At 31.2% G+C, this 24,484-nt stretch overlaps 4 protein-coding genes, 1 long non-coding RNA gene and 1 pseudogene across 7 annotated transcripts; 1 reads left to right on the top strand and 5 right to left on the bottom strand.

Annotated features, from left to right (window-relative positions):
• Positions 1–1,865: 1,865 nt before the first annotated feature.
• Positions 1,866–5,823, bottom strand: LOC126664457 (uncharacterized). 3 transcript variants are annotated; one of them, XR_008791041.1, is made up of 4 exons: positions 5,758–5,823; positions 3,919–5,655; positions 3,674–3,753; positions 1,866–2,919 (listed from the first exon to the last, which is right to left on the bottom strand). It is a non-coding gene; the product is annotated as an uncharacterized LOC126664457 (long non-coding RNA). The 3 variants fall into 3 exon arrangements; XR_008791040.1 differs by having other exon boundaries at positions 3,674–3,758; XR_008791039.1 differs by having other exon boundaries at positions 1,866–2,548; positions 2,733–2,919; positions 3,674–5,655.
• Positions 5,824–11,056: 5,233 nt separating this feature from the next.
• LOC126670912 ((S)-8-oxocitronellyl enol synthase CYC2-like) lies at positions 11,057–11,886 on the bottom strand (annotated as a pseudogene).
• Positions 11,887–14,873: 2,987 nt separating this feature from the next.
• On the top strand, positions 14,874–17,747 carry LOC126670928 (uncharacterized). The gene is made up of 4 exons (XM_050364631.1): positions 14,874–14,877; positions 15,220–16,562; positions 16,610–17,008; positions 17,322–17,747. The coding sequence occupies exons 1-4, from the start codon at positions 14,874–14,876 to the stop codon at positions 17,745–17,747; spliced, it is 2,172 nt and encodes a 723-aa protein (XP_050220588.1).
• A 1,128-nt stretch (positions 17,748–18,875) lies between these two features.
• LOC126665057 (uncharacterized) lies at positions 18,876–19,596 on the bottom strand. The gene is made up of 2 exons (XM_050357740.2): positions 19,290–19,596; positions 18,876–19,193 (listed from the first exon to the last, which is right to left on the bottom strand). Exons 1-2 carry the CDS (start codon positions 19,487–19,489, stop codon positions 18,971–18,973), a joined length of 423 nt encoding a protein of 140 aa, XP_050213697.1. The 5' UTR covers positions 19,490–19,596; the 3' UTR covers positions 18,876–18,970.
• Positions 19,518–22,162, bottom strand: LOC126670944 (protein IFH1-like). The gene is made up of 10 exons (XM_056104541.1): positions 21,552–22,162; positions 21,329–21,472; positions 21,141–21,233; positions 20,883–21,062; positions 20,543–20,749; positions 20,418–20,471; positions 20,098–20,288; positions 19,893–20,016; positions 19,616–19,813; positions 19,518–19,553 (listed from the first exon to the last, which is right to left on the bottom strand). Exons 1-10 carry the CDS (start codon positions 22,002–22,004, stop codon positions 19,518–19,520), a joined length of 1,680 nt encoding a protein of 559 aa, XP_055960516.1. The 5' UTR covers positions 22,005–22,162.
• Positions 22,015–24,257, bottom strand: LOC130015064 (uncharacterized). Its single transcript, XM_056104543.1, has 5 exons — positions 24,237–24,257; positions 23,368–23,507; positions 22,651–23,308; positions 22,192–22,435; positions 22,015–22,058 (listed from the first exon to the last, which is right to left on the bottom strand). The coding sequence occupies exons 1-5, from the start codon at positions 24,255–24,257 to the stop codon at positions 22,015–22,017; spliced, it is 1,107 nt and encodes a 368-aa protein (XP_055960518.1).
• Positions 24,258–24,484: the final 227 nt, after the last annotated feature.

The raw sequence follows: 24,484 nt of genomic DNA on the forward strand, positions 1-24,484 counted from the left end.
GAAAGATAATCCAAAAACAATATAATCAACATCAATTATTCAAATTCAACAAAAACGTTTGACAGATACAACACTGAAACAATAGCAACGAAACCGAGAACAATCACAACTGAGATTCTAAAAGTGCATTTGTTAAGACTTCGACCTCTACATCCCTAGGGCGAGAACCGATGCTAATACTTTTCAATAGCTTTCAAATGATGTACATCATTAAAAAAAAGATATACATAATTATTTCCTAATTTCTGGTATAAATGGATACAAATTAGGGGTGTACACGGATCCTGGATATTTCCAAAACCGTACCGAAAACCGAACCGAAAATATTCAGGACCAAAAAATATTCGTTAACCATTGACTTTATCCGAACCGAACCGTACCAAAAAATGTATTTGTACGGTTCTAGATCTTTTATAAATAACCGCACCGAGAACCGAATTGAACAGTACCGAACTGAAATACCGAACTTATAACTTTAAATTACTAAACATTAAAATTGTTTTATAAAATTATATGAATTTGTCAAATATTTAATAATTATTAAAATTATATATGAATAATTTACATATTTATTTTTTTCTATTATTGACCAAATTACATAGTTTTAACAAAAATAATATAGTTTAGATCTGAGAATAGATAAAAGTACTCTTATCAAAATAATAGAAAATTTAATATTAAATCGAACGATAATATACATGTTGTGCCCTTTTATTTTATTAATGGTTATTTATTGTGATATTTGAAAATATATAAAAAAAATGAATGAATAGCTAATTAATTTTAAAAGTCAAAATAATATATTATAATATAATAGAGATCGTATTTTAAATAAAATCTGTGGTTCTAGTGATATCTATACCGAACCACACCGAACCATTAGAACCGAATTCCCGTACAGAACCGTACCAAAAAATAAAATCTCCAAACCGAACCGAACCGGCTATTGGTACGGATCCGGAGATCCAATTTTCAATATCCCTGACTTTTGGTTTGGTTCTGGAGATTTATTAATCCCTGAATTCCCCCAATAAACAAAAAAAATACAGTTAAAGGATCAGATAAGCCCAAATGAAAGTTTAGGGACCAGTTAAACAAAAATTATAAAGTTGAGGGACCTTAAAATGGGTTAATCCTAAAATTTATCTATTTAGTATGAAAATAACATTTTGTATATAGTATACTCCCTCTGTCCTAATAGAGTTGTCCACTTTGAGAAAATTTTTTGTCCAAAAACTCTTGTCCACTTTCAAAAAATAACAAATTTTTATACTCAATTTTTCTTTATTATCCCTATTTAAAATGCACTAATAAATAAATTAAAAGTAAATTGCAAGTGGACCCTATATTAAATAGGGATATGACAAGAAAAGTAAGTAAAATTTTATAAAACCAATAAACAACAATTGCTTTTCTTAAACTGTGTGATAAAGGCAAAGTGGACAACTTTATTGGGACGGAGGGAGTATTATGTATATCCAAATACTCAAATTTTGATTAATCCATGTATTAATAATTTTTTTTATATAAACTAGTTTTGTGTATATCCAAATTAAAATATGCAAAAATGGAATATTTAATTTATACAGGAAGTTAGAAAAAAATGTTAATTAACACAACTTGAAAGTTAAAATAAAATTTATAGATAGCAATATCATGATTGTTCCCAATTGCTGACTAAATATGGTTTCAAATAAAATCTGAATCAAAATCTAAATGGTGTGATTCTATTGCAGTTTGCGCCACCACAAGCATTCTCATCAGCAAACATGTCAAGCCTTGTAAGTCATGTTGATTTAAGAAATCATCTTAAGACAAATATGAAAGTTAAAGCGATCAATCATTTATTGTATAAGCAAAAAGGATAGCTGGAAATTCATCCTCCTGAATGAATATATTCGAATTACGGGTTCCAAGGAAATTAGAAATTTACATCTAATTCTTGTACACTGAGGGATCAGCTCATACAGCCATACACAAAGCAAATACATGGTTAATTTTAGCACTCAAAACTTTCAGACATACAAATGAGACTTGAGGGTCGCTAATCCAAGACTCTCTCACCTTTGTAGAGACCACGAAGATAGCGCCAGGGGCTCTCGTTCTCAGGGTTACTTCAAATAGCCACCACTGTGAACGTTGTTACAGATTCTCTCATGGCTTTCAAGCCTCCCAATAAGGGAGATCTACTTATAATGAACGTTGTTACAGTTTGTCTTCATCATTCTTGTCTTGTGATGTTTTTCATAATGAACATTCTCGGAACTAAAGCATTAATCGTTATCAACCTCATAAGTCTTCTCTTCGATTAAACCTTCTCTAGAAGGTTATATCAATACTGCAACAATGATTCTCTCTAAGGCGACAAACCATTCAGTTAGGTGCGGATATTAAAAAGACTATTCATGCAAAATACAACAACCAACATGATTCCAATTTTAAACTATTTCTTCTTTGACGCTATCAACGACCTGTAATCTAGTAAAGTAGAGACTTAACCATTTGGTTGTCTTTCTCCTCTCCATACCATTATCTTTGCCTCCACAATCTGCGACCACAAATATCACCTCAAAATCTCATTTACAGTGAACAAACAGGGAGCTCAAGGGAAATCAACTAATGCTACAACATTGAATTTAAATGGCTACAGGATAGAGATGACTGCCCCTCATTATAAACCAAATTCATATAACTGACTAGCTTTAAAATATGATGCAGGATCTAAGGTACACCTCCATCCAATGAAATAATGCAGCCACCCCATCAGCTTCCGTGAGTTTCTTTAGATTAATTTTCTGTTAAAAAATTTCAAACTACAAGCTTCGAATTGTTAGGTATTACTTCTTTAATGTCCATGAAACGATGTAGACCAGTATGTGTCAACTGATATCCATGAAAACTATTCAGAATCTCCTAAACCTGCAAAGATTATTATACCACCAGTTCAAAAAACTAAAATAACAAAATCACCAATTTAATAAAGAAAAGCAAATTAAGTGCCCAACCAATCCAATATAGCCCTATGGCTAGAGATGGAAATCCCCAATTACATTCCAACCAGCTATAGATGGCAAGTAGAGATGTCAGTTTGCAAGTTTCAAATGACAAAATTAAAATGAAAAGAAAAATAAAAAAGTAAATGAGATGCAAAATAGCTACTATTATCTTTCCAAGTGTCGATCCCTACTTACAATATCAATACAAAGAGTTAGAAATTTCAAACATCCTTTAGCAGTGACCCGTAGAGTTTAGGCTCAATAATTTCTTCTTTAGGAACAAAATCACATCTTTATTCTCATTAAATTCAAAGATACACGGTGTAGAAACATCATTTGGAAAATAAACTTTTCCTCGCATCATTATCTTTGTAATGTTCCATATCTTGGTGACCCCCAGCTTTTAACTTTATTAACTAAAAAGATAACCTTAACTGAAATAATTAAAAATCACATATTTCTACCTCTAACAGCCATATCAACACCCTAAGGTAACTCCACCATTCCAAAAATCTATTTTCAACAATGCAAATAGCGATTAGCATCAAACAAATATATAAATGTTATCAGCTTCAAAATTAACAAAGATTATTATGTCAGCCAAGAAAAAAACAAACTGGATACATAGAACAACATACATGCATATAAAATAATGTAAAAGAGAACGAGTTTAGTACCAGTCTTGTGAGTGTTAACTTTGCGCTTATACGGCCCTCTTAGCCTCATACAGCCTCATAGCCAAATTGGTGTTGTGATGCTTCCCTTGCACATGCGCCAAATAATTTCTTTCATTGTTGTGCAATTTCAGATATATTTTACACTCATAACAAATTTAAGTCAAAAGTTCCAACAAGAAGTTCATCAACAAGCTATTCAATTAATAAACACCCTAACTATACTAATAACAATCTCAAGAATATACCTGCCCAGGTGTTTTTGCATGAAATATGAATCTTTAGAGCTCTCTACCGTCAATTGCCTCGTTTGGTGCAGAGGCACGCCTCCTTTGCTTGGCTTCGAACACCATTCTCTATCCATTAGTATTTTTCTTCACTTGTGTCTGCTTTAGTTCAGATTTTTTATTTCAAGACATGACTGTAATATTGGTGCTCCCTATCGGTCAAGAGCAACTGGTTCTTGATAAAAAGAAATCAACTAATATGAAGCATAAACATGTCCTTTGAAGCACTGAAAACCTTAAAAAGATAGAGAACTTTCAAAACAAAAACATGGGCAAAAAGCATATATCAAATTTATATCAATTTGATAAAAACAAATGCAGTGAATTTGCAGCTTGATTTTTTTTTTTTCACATAGCTCGTCAATTGAGGCCTAAAATTACTAACACCCAGCGTGGCAACTTTTTCCTCCTCCAAGAGGAACAAGCAATGCTCTTTGAACTGTTCAGTGCACAATGATTCTGGATTATCTTTTATACTATATACAGATTGTTTGATATCATAGTCAATCATATATCAATAGCACAGTTGCAACTTTTATAAATATATTGATAGCAGAGGTAATTAAACAGCAGTCAAGACCGCCCAACAAAAATAACAAAGACTAGTGATATTATGCTATGTAGTTCTGCAATTAAGAATTTAGGAATCAATGATCCGAATCACCTGTTAAGCGTAGAAGAAAATGTCAGTATAGGAATGAAGCAAATACAGTCATGACCGCAGCCAATCTAAATTCTGAAAACAAAAAGTTACAGCTGCCATATATTATTGAACTGCCACGGCGTGATATCATAAATCTTAATGGTATGCTCAATTTGAAAATCGATTAACATTAGCGGGAAGTATTAGAAAAAAAAATTAAATTCATGCAAGTATAGTGTAATACACATTTTTTAACCAAAATCATTACAAGTTGTTCTAAAAGCTAGTAAGTAATAAACTGTCAAATTATATTTATAGTGAGGGGAGGCTTAAAAGAATCAAAGTCCAAAAAAACAATCATAGATCATCATAACAAGAATCAATGTTCGGTGAGAAGGATAAGAATCCAAGCTTGTGACAGCTGAATCTTGATGCATGAATCAATCGACAGGTCATCAAGAGACCAAAGTGCATACTTTCGAGGTGTCGAGAAGAAAGACATCCAAACTCTAATGAGCACAAAGAAAAAGATGCAGACCTTAAAACAGTCCAGAGGCATATCAACACAAAAAATGGTAACAAATTCTAAAATTATTAGTGGAAAAATACCAACAGGAAATTGCTCCTCGACAGACTGGCCAGATCGCAGGAGTGTCATTAGTTGTTCGCGATCAGGATTCTGATAATTAACCAGACCCGAGGTTGTTGGTGGTGTCTCAGTTGTTTCAAGACTGAAACTGGAGGAGAAAAAAACTTTATTAAGTAAAAGTCAACTTCTAAATTCCTTGGTTGCCAACTTGAACTGGGTTAATTTGTGGCATGAAGGATGCGGCACCAGCATTAGCGCTACTGCAGTGAGCGGAAAGGCTATATAGTCTGGAGCAATCGAAGAACGAAAACAGATAAATTAAAATCCATGCAATTGAAATATAAAAACCACAGCGTTCAAAAAACATCAACACAGCGACAAAATTATACGTGGGCTCCTCATTATCGTTGTTTGCAGTAGATTCATACGAGGGCTCTTCATTATCGTCATTTTTGCGGACTATCGCCTAACCATAAAAACAAAATAAAATTAATGTTCAGTATCAATAAAAAGAAAAGCGAAGCTAGAAATATAAGCAAAATGGGAACAGCAGTGATATGATTATTACCATAGAAAAAGAAAGGCAAAGGGAGAGAAGACCCCCTTAAAAATCCTGAAGTTAAGAGTTTTGAATAAAATGGGTTAGATCAATCTTACTTTCTCACTCTGTTTAAGGAAAAACGGAACTCCACAAATCTTATTAGCATAAAATTCTTTAATCTGGTTTTTGTGCAGCTGCCAAATTAGTTGACTCATCAAGAAGGAAATGTCACCCGGATTAAATAAAAAACTGTTTACTAATTCTTCACCAGTTGGGCAACTACCATGATTATGGAATAAGGGTGTACAAAACTGAGATGAGCACCCAGTAGGATGCTTGAATTTGGAGCAAAACAGGGAAAGACACAAAAAGAGTTAGGGCTACCATTTTTGGGATTACTTGGCAGAAAGGACTGAGAAATAACAGAGTCCAAAGACCAGAATAATGAAGAGACATTATAAGTTGTAGAAATTACAATGATATTCTAATGCATACAACACTGAATTTAAATGGCTACAGAAAAAAGCACAGAAATTGGATTGCCAATAGAAACAAAGCAATCGAAATATAATATACAGCTTTCACATGCCAGGACTTGTCAAATCCTTTGTCTATGATTATTTCTTCAAGTTCAAAAATATAAAATAATTGCCATTCATTATAAACCAAATTCATAGACCTGACCAACTTTAAAATATGATGCAGGGTCTAAGGTTGCATCCCATGACACAAAAGCTAGGAGGTGTAAAAATTATTAGTGGAAAAATAAGGATAGGAACTTACCTTCCAATAGACTGGCCAGGCCGCAGGACTTTCATTTGTTGTTCATGATCAGGACTATGATAATCAACCATACCTGAGGTTGTTGGTGATGTTCTTGGTTGTTTCAAGACCGTCTTTTGAGATAATGGCAAACAAAACTTTGATTCGTAATTTCCCTAACACTATCAAAATTTTGCTCACTTCTCATAAGGCAGATAAAATAAAATAACCAGTTGCAAAAGCACATTAAAATGTGACACAATCCAGCAGGTTGAAGCTTAAGAGGGGCATTACAGAAACAAGTCATTACAACATCTCGTAAATGCGAATACATTATCTATTTATACAATATGAACTCTTCAACAAAAACGACTGCCTTGATCCAAACGAGGGTTTATTGATAAACCGGTCATAAGAAACACAAACCAGCATGCCAAAAGATACCATCTGACTTGTTCTCATTCATTGCTTCATTCACATAAGAAAAAATGACATTATTTTAATAAGCATAACAATGTAACATAAGCGATGCATCAAAAAAGCATAACGATCAGTATATTCCTTCATTAGAAAACCGGTTACACCCTACACGAAGTAATCTCCCTATTATCAACCATACAAAAGCATCATTAAGTTCAAAAATCCTAAAAATATTGTCCATAAAGAGACTACATAATGGGTTGCTAATGAGCTACGGATGTAAAACTTTAAAGGGCGAACGCAACAGCAAAATCAAGGCTATCGCACAGAATGTTTGATAATAAAAAAGTAAATTGTTTCTCCCTAATTATCTTTAATTGTCTAGACTGAGATGTAAAACAACGAAACACGTCCAATAGAAGATATGGAAGCTCCGCATCCTTTCCAAAAGAATCTTCCCTGAAGCCGGCTCTAACGGAACACATTCTGAAATCTCCAAGTGTCACTTTACCCAAATATATTATATCTAAATTCCCACGAACGAGCGCCAACAAATCTCGAGGTTCATCACCATGTAGCACAGGAAACTTATGGAGCATTCCATTTGGAATGGTCAAGTCAAATCCATAAAATGGAGACAGAAAATAATTATCAACGGATATTCCTACCATTCTTGGGTATGGATGTGGATCGGCAAAAAAGGCACGTTCCCATGTGTTGCAGGATGAAGATGGATGGAAATCAAAGGCATAGAAAGAAGAAGAGATTAGAACATAGAGAGTAGAATCCCGAAGACAAACGCCATCAACTCCTATGATTCGGGGGGGATAACTAGCATAAGATTTCAAAGGCTCGGGAAGTTGAGACCATGAACAAGTGGTAGGGTCGTAGAGTTCAAAATTAGGCTTGCGATCATCGGAAAGACAGTCAGAATAAACGAGAATTTTTCCACACACAGCTATAGACATAGGTGCCGCCTTGGGAGCCTTCATATCCGGCCCCTGCTTCAAAAGCTCCTTGTTGAAAGAGTTAGGGGTAAAAGGGCGTGTGAGAGGATAAGTATACATGAGTGTTTGCCAATCAATTACATGTTTAACTGTGTTTGTAAACAATCCTCCAAACATAAACAACACAGAGTCTAGGATGATAAAAGACATCATTGTTGGCAATCCATCACCAGGACCAAGGCAAATAAAGGGTTGCAATTTACTATCAGTATTACCTCCATCTAACTCAATAGCGTAAACCCAGATGTGAAAATCACAATAAGATACTCTAGCAGAAAGTATTACCGCAACTGTTTTAGGCTCCTCCGTTGATGCCGGTGAAGGTGGTTTTGCTCCCCGGGTAATACTATTACGTACATAACTTTCTCGCCTCGAACTCCTATCACCTCCTCCTCTGCCACATCGACCTCCTCCCCTGCCACCTCCACCTCTGCCCCTGCCACCTCCACCTCTGCCTCCCCGACTTTGCTGGAACGACGGTGATGGATTAGATGAGAGAAGACCACGGTCAGCGCGACTAAACATCGTAGACAGACAAGCGAAAGCGATGATACTCTTTTCTGTTAGGTTTTCTCGACAGTTTTTCAATTAGGTTTCAAACGTGTTGGGTCAGGTAATACTTATATGAGGTAATTACTTGCTGTGCGCCAAATCTTGAAAAAAAAATTATATTTTAGTTTTTGCTTTTTATTTTATTTATTGACTTATCTGTTTAAACTTTAATATTTTTCTTTTATTTTTTATATTATTGCAAATGTTTATATAATTAATTACCTTTTTTATCCTTTTTTGTTTATGTTATAATTCTTTGATTTTCGTTATTATTTAAATTACTTTTTTTGATCCATGTTTCTTATTTTTATTTAATAATTTCAATTTTTATATTGTTATTTATCTATTATTTAATTATTTCCTATTTACATGAGAAATATTAAAATAAATTCATCCTCGATAAATTTAAATTGTCTAAATTATACACATATCTTTTGAATTTAGACCCTTAATTTTATGTATTTAATTTTTTTATAATTTGTTATCTAATTTTACTTTTTTATTTCAATTTTGATTATTTTTTAGTTGTTTATTTTTTGCTATTTAGTTGCTCAACACTACTTTTTTGGTAGTTCATTGATTGATATTAAGTTGCTTTTTAAGAAAAAAAAATTAAGTTGCTTTTTGGTTGCTCTTCTTTAGTTGCTTTTTAATTGCTCTTTTTACTTATTAATTGCTCTTAATTATTTTTGAATTATGTTGTTATTTTTTACTCTTTACTTTCTTTTTCAATTTGTTTAATAACAAATATAGCCACATTGTTTCAATAATTTTATTCCAATTATATAAATATTAGTATAATCAAAATTTTGATTCCGCTCTTCGTTATAGTATATAAATATAGCACATTTTTCAACTTGAATTTTTTTTTGTTGTTCTATTTTTATAAAACTTATTAATACATATATTTAATTAAACTAATTTTCATAAATTTTTAATAAAAAAGTTTAAATTATTTTTTATGTATTTTAATTTTTATATTTTTTGTTAAATAAGATAACTAAATAAGTATATTAGAATTTATTAATGAAACTCATATTTATTTTTGACAAAATAACTAAATACTGTAAAAGAATCTCGGTGCTTCCATCACCGGCAAAACAATTTTCTCCTTCTCGAACATTTTTTGTTTTTTCCAGCGTGAAGCATCGGGCTAATTTTCCGATACGGATAAACTAGTCATCCCTGAAGATCAAGGATAATCACAGAAGATAACTCATCATATTGTTTTTCCGTAAACATTTCGGAACATTTTGTGTCCAAAAATATAGATATAAATTTAAAACTAATATATAAAAAATAATATTATACTTAATAATTAATTTTGTATTAAAAATGGCAACTTGCTACTATTAGCTAATTACAAATAAGTCAATTAACCAATTAATGCATTTGATTTAATTACAAATTTTCCATTTTTACCTTAATTAATAATTAAGGTCTTTGTTATCAAACTCCACCTTTTAATCCTAATTTATTTACACCCTGATTTTGTGAAATCACCAATTTTACTCAAATCCTCACATTCTGTTTTAATTGCACGTTAAAAAAATTAAAAAATCCACATATTTTGCTTTTAATTACACCTTCAAACATCAAATTGATCTTTTTCAATACTTCACATTTTAACAAATATTCTAGACAGTACTCAATATTATAATTAAAATAAAAAACCATCTTCTTGAAATTTCAAAAATTAATAATATAAATTATTATGTTATAAAAATTCATTTTCTCCATCTTTGGACCTTACCGCATGTATTCCGTAAATTGAATTTTAAATTAATTTAATTAAATTTTTATTTCATTTTTAATTAATTTCTTTTTAAAATTATATCGTCCCTCTGGTTTTCGATTGAACCATATCTCACTGCCTCGTTTTCCTCCCATGGAAAACAAAGAGGTATTATTTTTAATTATTTAGTTAATTGTTGAGAAATATGGACTATTTGAGACTAAAATTATATCGTCCCTCGGGTCTTCAATTGAACCATATCTCACTACTTGGAGGATGAACGTGGCGGACCGACAACGGTGGATTGAAATACATAAGTGGAGGATTATTTTTAATTATTTAGTTAATTAAATTAATATTTTTTAATTATTTATAAACGATATATTAAAACATACATTTAAATTTAATTAATTTAATTATAAATTACCCAATAGGTGGCGAGGTCTAATTAAGTCAAATGTGAATTTATAAAATAATAATATTTATTTTTATTATATAAAAATTATTATTAAGTTTTATAAATTTCGGAAAGAAAGGTTTTTTGTTCTAAATATAACATTAAACCCTATATGCTAAAATATAAAGTATTAATTTGAACTTTTTTCAAGTAAAAATAGATCAATTTGATATTTAAGGGTGTAATTGAAACCAAAAAATGAAGATTTGTATACAATTGGTAATTTTGTATGGTTGGATGCAAATGAATTGGAGCTGAAAAGTGGGATTTTTCAGAGGATTAGCCAAAAAAAAAAGAGTTTGCAGAAACAACCAGAAATTCAAGTACATCCTTTATTAAATCGTTTATTAAATTATAATTGTCTGCATACGATCAAAGCATAGAAATCACCCATTAATTAATAAAACTTGTTGATGGTATGATTTTCATGTCCCTCAATCTCTCCACCCACACTCGAATACTCTTGAATGTATCAGCAAATCCTAGAAACCCTAATTCTCGACTCTTATTCATGCTACAAACATGTTGAAACCTAAAGTTCAACACAACATTAAGCGCATTAGTGCAAGCAATATCTTCAATCTTAGTCTCAAATAGTCCATATTTCTCAACAATCTCGCCCCACACATTTCCATTATCCCTCATCATTTCAGCCCAATCAAACTCATTACCATTCTCATCAAACTCCACAAACTCAACATCAAAGATCTCACTCAACACCTTCCACAAGCTCTCCCAAGTAAAAAAATCACCATTCGTGCAATTAAAAGCTTGGTTCTTCGCTTTATCCGTGATCGCCGCCCATATTTGTTGCTCGGCTAGTAATCCTGCATCCGACATATCGCAGAAATGCTCCCATGTGTATTTGCTGCCAGGATACTTAAAAGGCAACTTTTTGTATTTGCAAATTGTTGCATACACAGATAGGGCTAGCAATGTATTATTCAAACTCCTGGAAGATGCGCTCATTATTATCGAGGATCGATGAACAGAATATATAATCGAAGGTAAATATGATGCTATTAGATCTCCGAGGGCGTAATAAAAATTCGGAGAAGCCTAGGCAAATCCTTTACGAACAGAGGATCCTGATGAACGAGCTGGTTTTCGAATTCAGGATCGAATATCGGACCCATATAATGTTTTGTACCTGTGAGTAAAGTTATGTGCTTGAATCTTGAAGGAGTTGCAGATTTGAGCACATTTAAGACATTGGAGAGCATTGATAATAATATAGATGGTACACTTGTAAAAGGCTAAAAATAGGGTAATATTTCCAAGTCTAAGCTCTAATCCCAAAGCCCAATAGTAAATAATAGCAAGTCCAATGGTCAAATGTCTAGCAAACCAGAATTACCGAGCATAACCCCACAACCCGGATCATAGATCGCCAATAACAAATCACAACGAGGTAAGTATTTAATCGAATATAACCAATCTCGGCATACCGAGCATATACTAATATTTTGACATAAACATTCCCTAACACTAAGTCGGCGTATCCGACTACAGAAAAACGGTAAGTCAGTTAACTTTGTCCCCTACCAACACTTGTGACAATACTTCCTATTAATACTCATAAGATAGGTAAGTTTAGGATAATACTCTTTTGACACTCTTTTCCTTTTCTCTTCTCTATTCTTTCTCCTACACAAAGACTGATTTGAGTGTCGGAGTGAACGTTGAAGACCCACCTCCGACGTTCCTTTTGACCGTTCTTTTATGTTTTCGAGTAAGCTTTGAAGAATCCTGAAGCCCAAGATCTCCTCCGGTAACTTGACAAGTTATCACTGGAGCCGTCTGTAGGAATCGAACTCTCGACCACATATGGGATACATTTCATAGATCTGGAATAAAGTTTCAATCTTGGTTTGAAGATTACTCACAGATCTCTGTGCAAATCAGATCTCCCAACTCCATAGCTTTTAAAGCTATGAAATCAAGTTTTGGGAGACGACAAACATCTACGGCTGAATCAAGAAAATAATGGGTTTTCTCTGATAAAGCTTTGGCATCTGGAAAATGGTGCTAATTCGTACATGGGTTTACTGGCCAAGAATCTATACTACACAAATACATAGGGGCAAGCCTATTTGCTTACATAGTTGTTCTATGTGGCAATATTTACCAAATCCTGATGGGGCACGGGAGCTCCGTTGAGACGGCAAGTTGTAGTCTCCGAACGAAAAAAACCAAGTCGTTTTTTCCAGCGTGAAGCATCGGGCTAATTTTCCGATAATAAATCATATCCGGATAAACTAGTCATCCCTAAAGATCAAGGATAATCACAGAAGATAACTCATCATATTGTTTTTCCGTGAACATTTCGGGCCATTTTGTGTCCAAAAACATAAATATAAATTTAAAACTAATATATAAAAAATGATATACTTAATAATTAATTTTGTATTAAAAATGGCAACTTGCTACTATTAGCTAATTACAAATAAGTCAATTAGCCAATTAATGCATTTGATTTAATTACAACCTTTTCATTTTTACCTTAATTAATAATTAAGGTCTTTGTTATCAAATATTAAATATTTTACATTATTAAATTTTTCAATTGATTATATTAGTTTTAATATGAAAACGTTAGAAACAGAAAGAAATAATTCAAAAATGGTGAGAAAATTAAAAAATTAAATTCATAATGAATTAAATTATACATGTTTTTATATTTATTTAAATTTAGAATTTTAAAGTTTAGGGTTTTGGGTTTTGGAGTTTAGGGTATTAGGATTTAGGGTAAGTTTTATATTTATCAATGCATTTATATTTGTTTGAGTATATCACAATTTGTAATTAGAAGCATAATATTAGATAAAATAAATTATTTAGACAATTTTATTTTATTTCTATAAATATTTCGATTTGATCGAGATTGTTTTTTTTTTATTGAAATCAAGTTGAGCTTGATCGAGATTTTGTATTCAAGTTCTACCTCTCGGAATGTTATATTTATTTTTGACAAAATAACTAAATACTATAAAAGAATCTCGGAAACCAGTGCTTCCATCACCGGCAAAACAATTTTCTCCTTCTCGAATATTTTCGTTTTTTTCAACGTGAAGCATCGAGCTAATTTTCTGATAATAAATCATATCCGGATGTTTATTAGACTTTACGTAGCCACTACCAGAGAAAGAATAGCCAACAGATGACTATTAAAAAAAACTGTAAACACAAACCCTAACAATCTCAGAAAACACACAACTAAGATGATGACCATCTGTAATACCCCGTATTTTAATTGTCGGTTTTGCCACGCATCGTGATATTCGTAAGCGATATTATGAAGTTTAAATATAAATTTGGATTAAAATAATAATAATAATCATTATTCGGATAATTTATTAAATTTATTGAAGTTATAGTATTGAATTTAAAATTGATAAAATAATTAAATAGGACTAAAGTGTATTAATTGGATATATTATTAGGGATATTTAAGTTAGTGGGTATAGTTTGTGAGCTTTAATGGATTTTTAGCCAATTAAAAAAAATATAAAGGGATTTTTAGACAAATATATATAAAATAGGAAAAGAATCTCACAAATACAATTTGACCAGGACTTATAGAAATTTACAGGTTGACTTTAAAATCTAGCAAAACTATGTTTCCTCTTTCGCATATATACGATTCAATATAAATAGGAAACAAAACCCATGCAAAATCAATCATTCAAAAAGTTAAGAGATTCTGTTAAACTCAAACAACAAATTCTCTCAAAATTCAAAACAGAGCTTCGATTAATCACTGATTAGAACACGATCAATTACAAAATTGATCATCGCGATCAATCACAGTTCAACAGAAGAAGGATAATCAATCAAAAAATTGGAGAAAAAGCGATGAATCACGACGACATGTGTTTACCAAACGATTTCGGTGAGTTTGATCAATCACATTTGTGCTAACTTTCAATCTTAATCGTGATTTTTAAACGAGCTGAAATATCATACAAATTTAACTAAAAACAGATAATAATCAGTTAAACAGCTCAAATCAAACTAAATTTAGGTTTTCAATGATTCTCAAAATATTTAGATGTGTTTATTTAGCTGAAAGCTGTGTAAATTGTTAAAATTATGAGTTAAGTTATGTATTATGAGTTAAGTTAAGTTATGTAAATTGTTTAATAATCAGTTAAACACTTTTAGTATTGTTAGTTTACTAAAAGTGTTCTATGCGTTTGAATATGTTACAATGTGTATGTGTACTGAGTGATAACGTGTATGTGCATGAGTGAATTTCAGCTTTTGAGAATTTAGAAAAATTAAACTTACAATATTTTTTTATAAGTTTTCAACAATTATAATTATCACTGTATTTTTCATTTATTTTAATGTACATTTCTTAGTTTAGGTATTCTGTTTATAGATTACGAGAACTTTTATAATAAATTAAGTGCTAGTAAACAGTTAGTAAACTCATAGATTACCACTGGATTTCAACAGTTTAATAGTTTTATAATAAATTAAGTGTTTATTTTATTTTTAGATAACTAATGCTATTTTTATAAGTTTATTGATTTTATATAAATATGATGCAGCAAAAGCAACACTTCAAGGTCTTGTATACTACAATGGAGTATGGGATAAAGATTTAAATTACTCCAACTATAAGGTGAAAGGAATAATAATAAAGAAAGACATAAACTTTCAAAAACTGAAGGAAATGATAGCTGGAATACTGAAGGTAAACCACTGGGAAACAGAGCTGGAAATGAAATATCGCTTAGAAGACAGCTACCAGATTTTAGAAGTTGAAGACAATGACAGCCTACAATTCTACATTGAACTAAAAAAAAAGGAAATGCGAGTAACCAAATTTCCTTTGTGTGTTACTAACAAAGTATGCGAAGAACAGTGGCAATCACCGGAACCTGAAAGCTTCAATTCTGCCACAATGATTGAAGGACAGTCAGAAAATATGATCTCCAGTGAAACAACAATGGATATTGTCAAATATGCTGAAATTTTGGGAGAACAGAATAGCAAAGAAGAAGAAAAAGTTGAGAGAACACCAGAAGACATCTCAATGGTCACTGAACCTAGTATAAAGGATATATATGTCGGGCAGATCTTTAAGGATAAAAAGATCATGATAACTAGTTTTTGTTTTTACACAATTGCTAACCACTTTCAATATAAAGTGAGTAAATCATGCCCGAAGGAATATATAGTCAATTGCTTAGACGACAATTGCAAGTGGACTGTAAGAGCCTCAAGAGATGGAAAGACAAGTATGTTTGTTGTTAGAAGAGTGAATAACATCCACATCTGTCCACCAGAAATTAGAATGGAAGACAAACGGCAAGCTACATCATCAATAATTGGGGAATATATAAAAACAAAGTTTTTGGATGTTAAAACAATTTATACCCCATCAGACATAATTGCAGACATACAAAAAGATTTTGGGGTGATTTTGAGTTACAATAGGGCATGTAGATCAAAAGGAAAGGCGCTAGATCAGATTAGAGGTAATCCATGTGACTCATATTCTATTTTGCCAAAATTTCAACACATGCTTTTACAAACTAATCCGGGGTCAGTAGTAGATATACAGACAACCGATGGAAAATTTGAATATGTTTTTATGGCTCTCGATGCATCCATAAAAGGTTGGAAGTACTGTAGGCCAGTGATTGTAGTCGATGCGACATTTTTAAAATCAACCTATCGTGGAATGCTATTGACAGCATCCACCCAAGATGGGAATGGTAAGATTTTTCCACTAGCATTTGCTGTTGTTGATTCTGAAAATCATGCTTCTTGGGAATACTTTTTTGCAAAATTACTGGAAACTTTTGGTCGGAGGGCTGGATTGTGTATAGTATCAAATAGGCACGATAGCATATTTGAGGCAGTCAAAAACATTTTCCAGAAGCAAGTCATGGAATTTGTGCATACCATTTACTAAACAATGTTAAACTAAAGTTCGGAAAGAAAACAAATGCAAAAGCGTTGAGAGAGTGTTTCTATGGAGCTGCAAAGTCTTACTCAGTTCAGTCTTTTGACTATTTCATGGGACAACTAGATGCTATAAATGTTGCAATTCGACCCTATCTGGAAAAAATTGGGGTCAAAAAATGGGCAAGATCACATTGCAAAGACAATAGGTTCTCAACAATGACTTCAAATATAGCCGAATCTATGAATGCAGCTATCAAAGCAGCTAGGGAGTTACCAGTAGCAACACTTCTTGAATATTTGAGATTCTTGACGCAAAAATGGACTTACACGAATAGAAATGCCGCAATCTGTACAATGACTAAGTTGACAAGCAAAGCAGAAAATGATCTCAGAGATAACTATGCAATTTCTTTGAGAATGAAGGTACATTTTTTCACTCTTTTAGCAATATGTTAGTTAAACCTTAATAGACTATATATATATATATATATCTTTGACTTTTTTATCTTTGCTTCTATGTTTTTAATTATTGTGTTTTATGTTTTATTTTTTTGTATATATGTTTTCTAAACCTATTAATGCTGTTATTATCTGTTTTCACTCTTTTAGTAAACTGTTAGATACTAATTAGAGGACTAAATGTTTTATTATTTTTCACTCTTTTACTGACAGTGTTCTATTTATAATTTCTAATGTATTCTATAATTAAGTTATAACATGTTTTTTTATAACACAGGCTTCAACATCAGTTACTAATGTGCATGATGTGCAAGATGGTGAAAAGACATTTATAGTGAAACTGAGAGAAAAGAACTGTACATGTGGCAGATTTCAAATTGATGAGATGCCATGTCCACATACACTTGCAATATTATCCTCACTACACCTAGATCCTTATCAATACTGCTCTAAATTCTTCACCAAAGAGAATCTGCTTGCAATGTATGATGGAGTTGTGTATCCAATGCCAAGTCAAAACAATTGGGATATACCTACTGAAATTGAAAGGATTGAAATACTTCCACCAATAGGAAAGATACCAGCTGGAAGACCAAAAAAAAGAAGAATAAATGGACCAGCGGAGACAATTAATCCAAGTAAGTGTGGAAGATGTGATCAAAGAGGACATAACCGAAAGACATGTCGAAATCTACCAAAGTAGAATGTTATTTTTCAGTAATTGATTTGTAATAAAACATCATTGAAATTTTTTAGACACTATTATTGTTTGTTTGTGAACAAGTTACATATGTTTACTAATAAAAAACTGATTTTGCATCTGAATACTAATTTACTAAGTATTTTAAAAATATACTAAGTAATGTTCTTTTATTAATTTTTATACTCTTTAACAATTTGCATGTATATATAAATGGTCACTAACAGTTTACTAAACGTTAACTAACTATTATCTATAGTTTATATATATATATATATATATATATATATATATATATATATATATATATATATATATATATATATATATATATATATATATATATATATGGTAACTAACAATTTATTAAAGGTTAACTAACTATTATCGATAGTGTTTTATATATATATATATATATTTCAGTGAGTTAAGGGTTAACTAACATATTACTAAAAGAGTGAATATAATAGTTAGTTTACTAAAACTTAACTAACTATTATCTATCTATCTATCTATCTATATATATATATATATATATATATATATATATATATATATATATATATATATATATGATAACTAACAGTTTATTAAAGGTTAACTAACTATTATCTATAGTGTTATATATATATATATATATATATATATATATATATATCAGTGAGTTAAGGGTTAACTAACATATTACTAAAAGAGTGAATATTATATACAAAAAAGTTAAATGGTAACTGACTGTTTACTAAGTGTTAACTAACAAAAATTTATACTCTTTTAACACTATTTTGATCTTTCCATCATAAAAGAGATAAAACTAAAATAACAAGTTTCTAAAATTTAAAATTATATACAGTCTTCTAAGAGTTAACTAACAAGTTTCTAAAATTTTAAAAAACATTTGAAAAAACATTAGTTAAAGTAAAAAAGCATTCATAATTTTAGAAAATCTATATAGAAAAAAAAACATAAAATAATCGAAACATATAAGAAAAGGCAAAAATTAAATATCACATATTGTTTTCTAAAAGAAAACTAAATGGTTGCTAAAAGAGAGAAAAATTTAGAACAACATTAGTTTAAAGTAAAAGCATTCATAGGTTTAAAAAACCTATATACAAAAAAAAAACACATAATAATCCAAAAACACTAGTTTAACTAAAATCCATGCTATACTAAACTTTTACTGATTCAAACATACCATTAAAAATCCATACTATACTAAACATTTACTAATCTGACACCTTTTTCTTCCCTTTTTTTGTTGCTTTTTCATCGTTCTTCTTCGATTCAATCTCTTCATCACTAACAATATTTTCTGCATTCTTCATCATGCCATATCGGTACAACAGATATGAGAGACGCATCCGATAGCGATTAATATCCAGAGTCAACGGAATAGGTTTATTATGAATCAAATGCTCTGCAAACGCGAGAGTGAACACTCCACAATCACTGTTTAAAAAAAGACTTAATTAATAATCAACAAATGACCTATTTAATGCACAAAAACGCAGATGTATATAAAACTATAAATATATAAATACTTACGTTTCTTGTTGCTCTGGAAGGCTGGAAACAAATACAATATTGAAAGGATCACAAAAATCCTTATTCTGATAAGCAGGAGAGTTGAAATCAATGTCGCTCCTCATTTGATAAATATTCATACGAGTTAAAAACAGAGGAATGAGAACTGAATATTTCGTGGCTGCTTCGATTCCAAGAGCCCTCGACAAAGCTGATTGCATGGAATTATAGACATATATGCATCTCTCTTTAAAGACCAAACGTCCCAAAATCCAATGTTTCTGACTGTTCACGTGTATGGGAAAAAGAACCTCATCCACGTCCTTCCAATGAGTATTGTAAAGAACCTTATCTCCACGAATAAAATCAGCTACAGTACCACGCTCACTGACAGTAGATACATCATGCTTCTTCTTTTTTGTATATGCCACATACGTTGCACACATTCTATCGTCAAACAGACAGTCAGTTGTGGTAATTCGCAAACCATCTAACAGCTTATACTTGGCTTTCTTGCGGATGTAATACATAACCACATTGATATGCTGTAAATAAAAGTTAAATGGAAATTAAAACCAAATGTAGTACTTAAACACAATAATAAAACAAGTAAAAAATACTTACAGATGACGTTAAAAATTGACCACTACACTTAATCGCATAAAACCATGATTTTTTCCAAATATGTTCCACTCCAAAATCCATTCTTGGTCGAATCATGTTGTCATTATCTAGATAAAACTTTTTCCTACAAATATCAAAACAAAAAACAGTTAAAATATATTTATAATGCATTAAAATAATAAAACTTAAAAATAGAAAAACGTACTTAAGATCAGGCCTCAGGCCACACTGAATCCAATCAACAAAATCTTGTAGTTCTGCACATTGGATATCTCCATCAACATTGTCGTCAAGAGGATTCAGTTTCTTCACACATTTTACGTTCTCTTTAGCCTTGATAAATGCTAGTGGCTTTGCATAAGGAATTTTGAACTCAGAGGCAATCTTTGAAATTTGCTGCCATTATTATTATTATATCAAATAAAATCACAAAAATAACTGTAAAAACTAATTAGTAGACTATTAGTAACTATTTAGAACCTACTTACTATAACAAAAAAACAGTAAATATAATTGAAATACTACCTCTGATGGACTGCCTCGATACACAGTAATTTCTTTCAAAGACGCCTTCTGCAACTATTTAAAAAAAATTAATTTATAAAAAAACAACAATAAATTATTATTCACTATTAAATTTTAATAAATACCTCAGAAGCTTCTTTTGCAACTTGACCAGCGGAAGCTTCTTTTGCAACTTGACCAGCGGAAGCTTCTTTTGCAACTTGATCAGCAGCTTGTTGTTCAATACGATCAGCAGCTTGTTTTTCAATACGATCACAAACATAAGCAAGATCATTGAGACAAGCTTCATCAAATATAGATTCATCCTCTAATCCCTCATCAACTTCATAAACCTTCTAAATAAAAACTATATATTAATAACAGTCAAAAAACAAATAAAATGTATATTGGTAAACTATTGGTATACTGTTAGTAATTTGTCAAAAAACTTACTTTAAATCAGAATAAAAGTAATAAACAAATTACCTTGCCAAGAAGACCAGCGTCTCTTTCAGCTTTATCAACAGCGTCTATTTGAGCTTTATTGATAGCGTCTCTTTCAGCTTTATCGATAGCACGTATTTCAACTGAGTCAAATGTACTAGAAGTCCCTTGTGTACTTGCTTCAAAAGTATTGAGAGTAGGACGACTATCAACTAAATCAACCTTAAATAAAAAAAATTTAATAAGAATGACAAAAGCACAAGTTAATTAATTAAAAAGTGTAAGGGTAATCAATTCTACCTTTTCGCTATCTTTGATATCATTTTCACCCTTTTGCATCACATTAATCCCCTCATCAACTTTCTTTTCAAAAAAAGAATCAACGGCATTAACCTTAAAAAAAATTCAATTAGCAAACTATTAGTAAACCATAAGTACACCATTAAATAAAAAAAAAATTATTGAAACAGGAAAATAAAAATAATTACATTAGAAACAAGACCGGCTTCTATTTCAGCAAGATCAACAGCTTTGGTAAGACCCATTATTTCAACTGAATCAAATGTACTAGGAGTCCCTTGAGTACTTGATTCTAGAAGATTGAAAGTAGGACGACTATCAACAGAATCAGCCTTACATAAAAAAAAGAAGAAGTTAATAACCATATAATGCCAGTAAATAATTTAATAAAAAATACCTAGAAAAAATTACCTTTTTGCTACGTTGTCTAACTTTTTCATTCTCTTTTGATACATCATTACCCTCATCAACTTTCTTTTCAGAACTTTCACCATCCTCACGATCTTTGTACGCATAATTGAACCTCTCGTCAACTGCATTCCCATAGCTTGAGCCATCCCTTCTCTCATCATCCTTTTTTATATCACCTGCTCTGTCATCTCTTTCACTCTTATCATCTGTCATGTCATCATCACTATTTTTGCTATCATCACTTTCCTCTCTATCGCGAGTCTCATTCGGATCAACCTTATCCTCACTGCCGCTATCATCGCTGTCATCAGTATGGTCATTCATATGAACCTTAGAATCACCGACGTCATCGCTTTTCGGTATGTCAGTAGGATCGTTCGCATTACTTTCCACTTTCTTATTCTGCTCATTCTCATCACCCTTGTTATCAATGCTTTCTTGATTCACTCTCATCGAATGTTCACTAACAGTTTCTTCTGAAGAAGAAACAAGACCACGAGCATCCACCTACACAAAAGATCAAAAACAAAATATAACAAGGTAAATAATGAATTACATAAAAAGTTTACTAACTATAAAACAAAGGATTACTAAATGTTTACCTCGACAGTATCTCGACGAGCAGCCGCAGTGATTATACTTTTCAATTCAACCAATTGATTCTTGACATCAAAGAATTCAGTCTCTATGAATGTCTTGATAGCAGCAAACTCATTGAACATCTTCGACTGATTCAAAACCAATTTATTAATTTTGGTTTTAAAATTAACTCCTTCACTATCCTCTAGCTCCATTTCGACTTTACGCTTTCCTTTTAAAAACAGCCCCTCTAAGTTCAACAACGTCCTCTCCTCAACGGTTGGTGTAATATTGCATAATTTTAACTGAACAAAAAAAGACAAACAACATAAAAAAAACAGTTAAATAAACTCAGCTACGTGATAATATACATACTATTAAACAAATTCTATTAAATAGTTTACCAATAGTGTTCCAACAGTGTTCCAACAGTGTATGAGTGTTTATTAACATAAATATATAAAACCAGGGTTTATAAACAAACTCTATATAATTTAATTAAAGTATATAAAATATAAACCTGTTCAGCAGATTGATCAAAGAGGTTTCGGCACAAATAAGACCAACTCTGAAGAGTTGTAACCTTCCAACGCAAAATGCGAGGAATTTCAGTTCCACAACAAGAAGCTATTCCACCTTCGAGAGCAGGGCAACACTCGAAAAACCAAGTTTGGAAGGCCAAAGGGAATCCGTCATATCGGCTTGAAGGTCGGGTATCAGAAGATCTCGATTTTTTCTTTAAAAAATCACAGTTTTTCCATAAACTGAGTTTACTTTTTAAAAACTCCAAAGTAGCATGAAACAAATCTTTTCCCCATGGGAAATTTTCAAAGTCACCACTACAAACAAGGTTAAAATGTGCATCACGAACATTTGACTCACTTTTGTTATTATATAAAAATATTTCAATGAAATACAAGACAGCCATTTGAAAAGCCTCTTCCTCGTTACTCCAACGCTTCGAAAGAAAACTATATTCCAAAAACTTTTTTGAAACTTTCTTTATATTTCCAAAACAGTTAGTTTTAAAATCAGAAGTCTCATTTTTGTACAACTTGAGATCAACACTACCAACACATTTCAGTCCAGTTATTAAAGCAAATTCATCAATAGAAAATTTTAACAACTGACCAGAAACTTTGATCCATAACTCATAAAACACAGGCTGTTTTACCTCTCTAAGAAGCAAACAGTGGATCAATTGGCTTGAATTAAAAATTCTTGCATATTTAAAAACTTTCCAAAACAAGTTTGTGAAAATCTCTCCAAAGTTTCAGGGGTTAAATTCTTTTTAATATTAGAAATGACATCGACACCCTCATTATGAGAAACCTTTGAATGAAAATGATCTTCAGGCCTGATGAAAAAATCCCATTCCTGAACAAATGCAAATAAAAGAATACAATATATTACAAAAAACATAAAAGAACAAAAAAATAGTAGACTGAAAGAAACTAGTTAGTAAACCTATCTTAAATTTGGAAAATAAGAAAAACCAAACATAGCAAATACAAACACAGAAAAACCACAAAACTCAATAGAAAACCATTAACTAACATTAAGTAAACTATAAAATAGGTTAATAAATTGTAAAATTAGCTATTCAAAATTAATCATAACCAAAACAATTAAATCAGAAAAATATTGCGATATATGAAAATTAAAAATTCCTAAATCCTGAAATAAAATTTTATTTTTAAAAATTATTGCTAAAATCAACAAATACACATAACAATAATCATTAATAAAAATAAAAACACAGATCAAAAATAAATAAAATATCATAATTATTAAATAACTAACAAAATACATGAAAATGCAAAAAAATTAAAACTATAAAAAGAAAAAGTCACCTTAACGGTACGCACATGCAGACATGAATGCTTAAATGTAGTGAGGAAATTAAAGTTTTGATATAAACTGTAATCCTCTAAATGTTTAACGGTAAAAAGAAGAGAAGAAGGTATGAATCGTATATTTCTAATGAACTGGACCGGGCTGTAAAAGTGAGAATAATTAGGCCTTTGGTGGTGCTGGGCCTAATTTCCTCAAATATAAATGATGATTTATAAAACCCAATTCATGAAGCCCACCAAATCAGTTTACCCATTCTTTCATCTTCTTCATGTTCTTTCTTATTTCTTAAGCAAAAAAACAAAGCTTTAACCCTAGGATTTATAAATCCATAACCAAGCCTCAAAACTTCACCGGATCGATTTAAAATACTGAAGTTATCGTCCTTACTCGTTAATCTTCAAGCGGAAAGCTTCAAATCTTTGTCGGTGAAAGTGGACGACGGATCGATTGAACGAACAGTGAAATACTTAGAGTTTCGACCATTGGATTTCGAGGAA

Source organism: Mercurialis annua, linkage group LG1-X (genome assembly GCF_937616625.2).
Source record: "Mercurialis annua linkage group LG1-X, ddMerAnnu1.2, whole genome shotgun sequence".
NCBI lineage: Eukaryota > Viridiplantae > Streptophyta > Magnoliopsida > Malpighiales > Euphorbiaceae > Mercurialis > Mercurialis annua.

Bases quoted from the DNA above. Each gene is read 5' to 3' on its own strand.
- LOC126665057 (XM_050357740.2), bottom strand. From the start codon at position 19,489: ATGCAATCAGCTTTGTCGAGGGCTCTTGGAATCGAAGCAGCCACGAAA. The intron at 19,194-19,289 runs GTAAGTATTTAT...TTTTTTAAACAG, and splicing joins CTTCCAGAGCAACAAGAAAC to TGATTGTGGAGTGTTCACTC.
- LOC130015064 (XM_056104543.1), bottom strand. From the start codon at position 24,257: ATGAAGAAGATGAAAGAATGG. The intron at 23,309-23,367 runs GTTTTTAAATAT...TTTGCTTCTTAG, and splicing joins TCACAAACTTGTTTTGGAAA to AGAGGTAAAACAGCCTGTGT. The intron at 22,059-22,191 runs GTATAATCACTG...TCTTTTGTGTAG, and splicing joins TCAATTGGTTGAATTGAAAA to GTGGATGCTCGTGGTCTTGT.
- LOC126670928 (XM_050364631.1), top strand. The intron at 16,563-16,609 runs GTCATGGAATTT...GTTAAACTAAAG, and splicing joins AAAACATTTTCCAGAAGCAA to TTCGGAAAGAAAACAAATGC. The intron at 17,009-17,321 runs GTACATTTTTTC...TTTATAACACAG, and splicing joins CAATTTCTTTGAGAATGAAG to GCTTCAACATCAGTTACTAA.
- LOC126670944 (XM_056104541.1), bottom strand. From the start codon at position 22,004: ATGAGAGTGAATCAAGAAAGCATTGATAACAAGGGTGATGAGAATGAG. The intron at 20,472-20,542 runs GTATTTATTAAA...TTTTTTAAATAG, and splicing joins TTGCAAAAGAAGCTTCTGAG to TTGCAGAAGGCGTCTTTGAA. The intron at 20,289-20,417 runs GTAGTATTTCAA...TAATAATGGCAG, and splicing joins ATCGAGGCAGTCCATCAGAG to CAAATTTCAAAGATTGCCTC.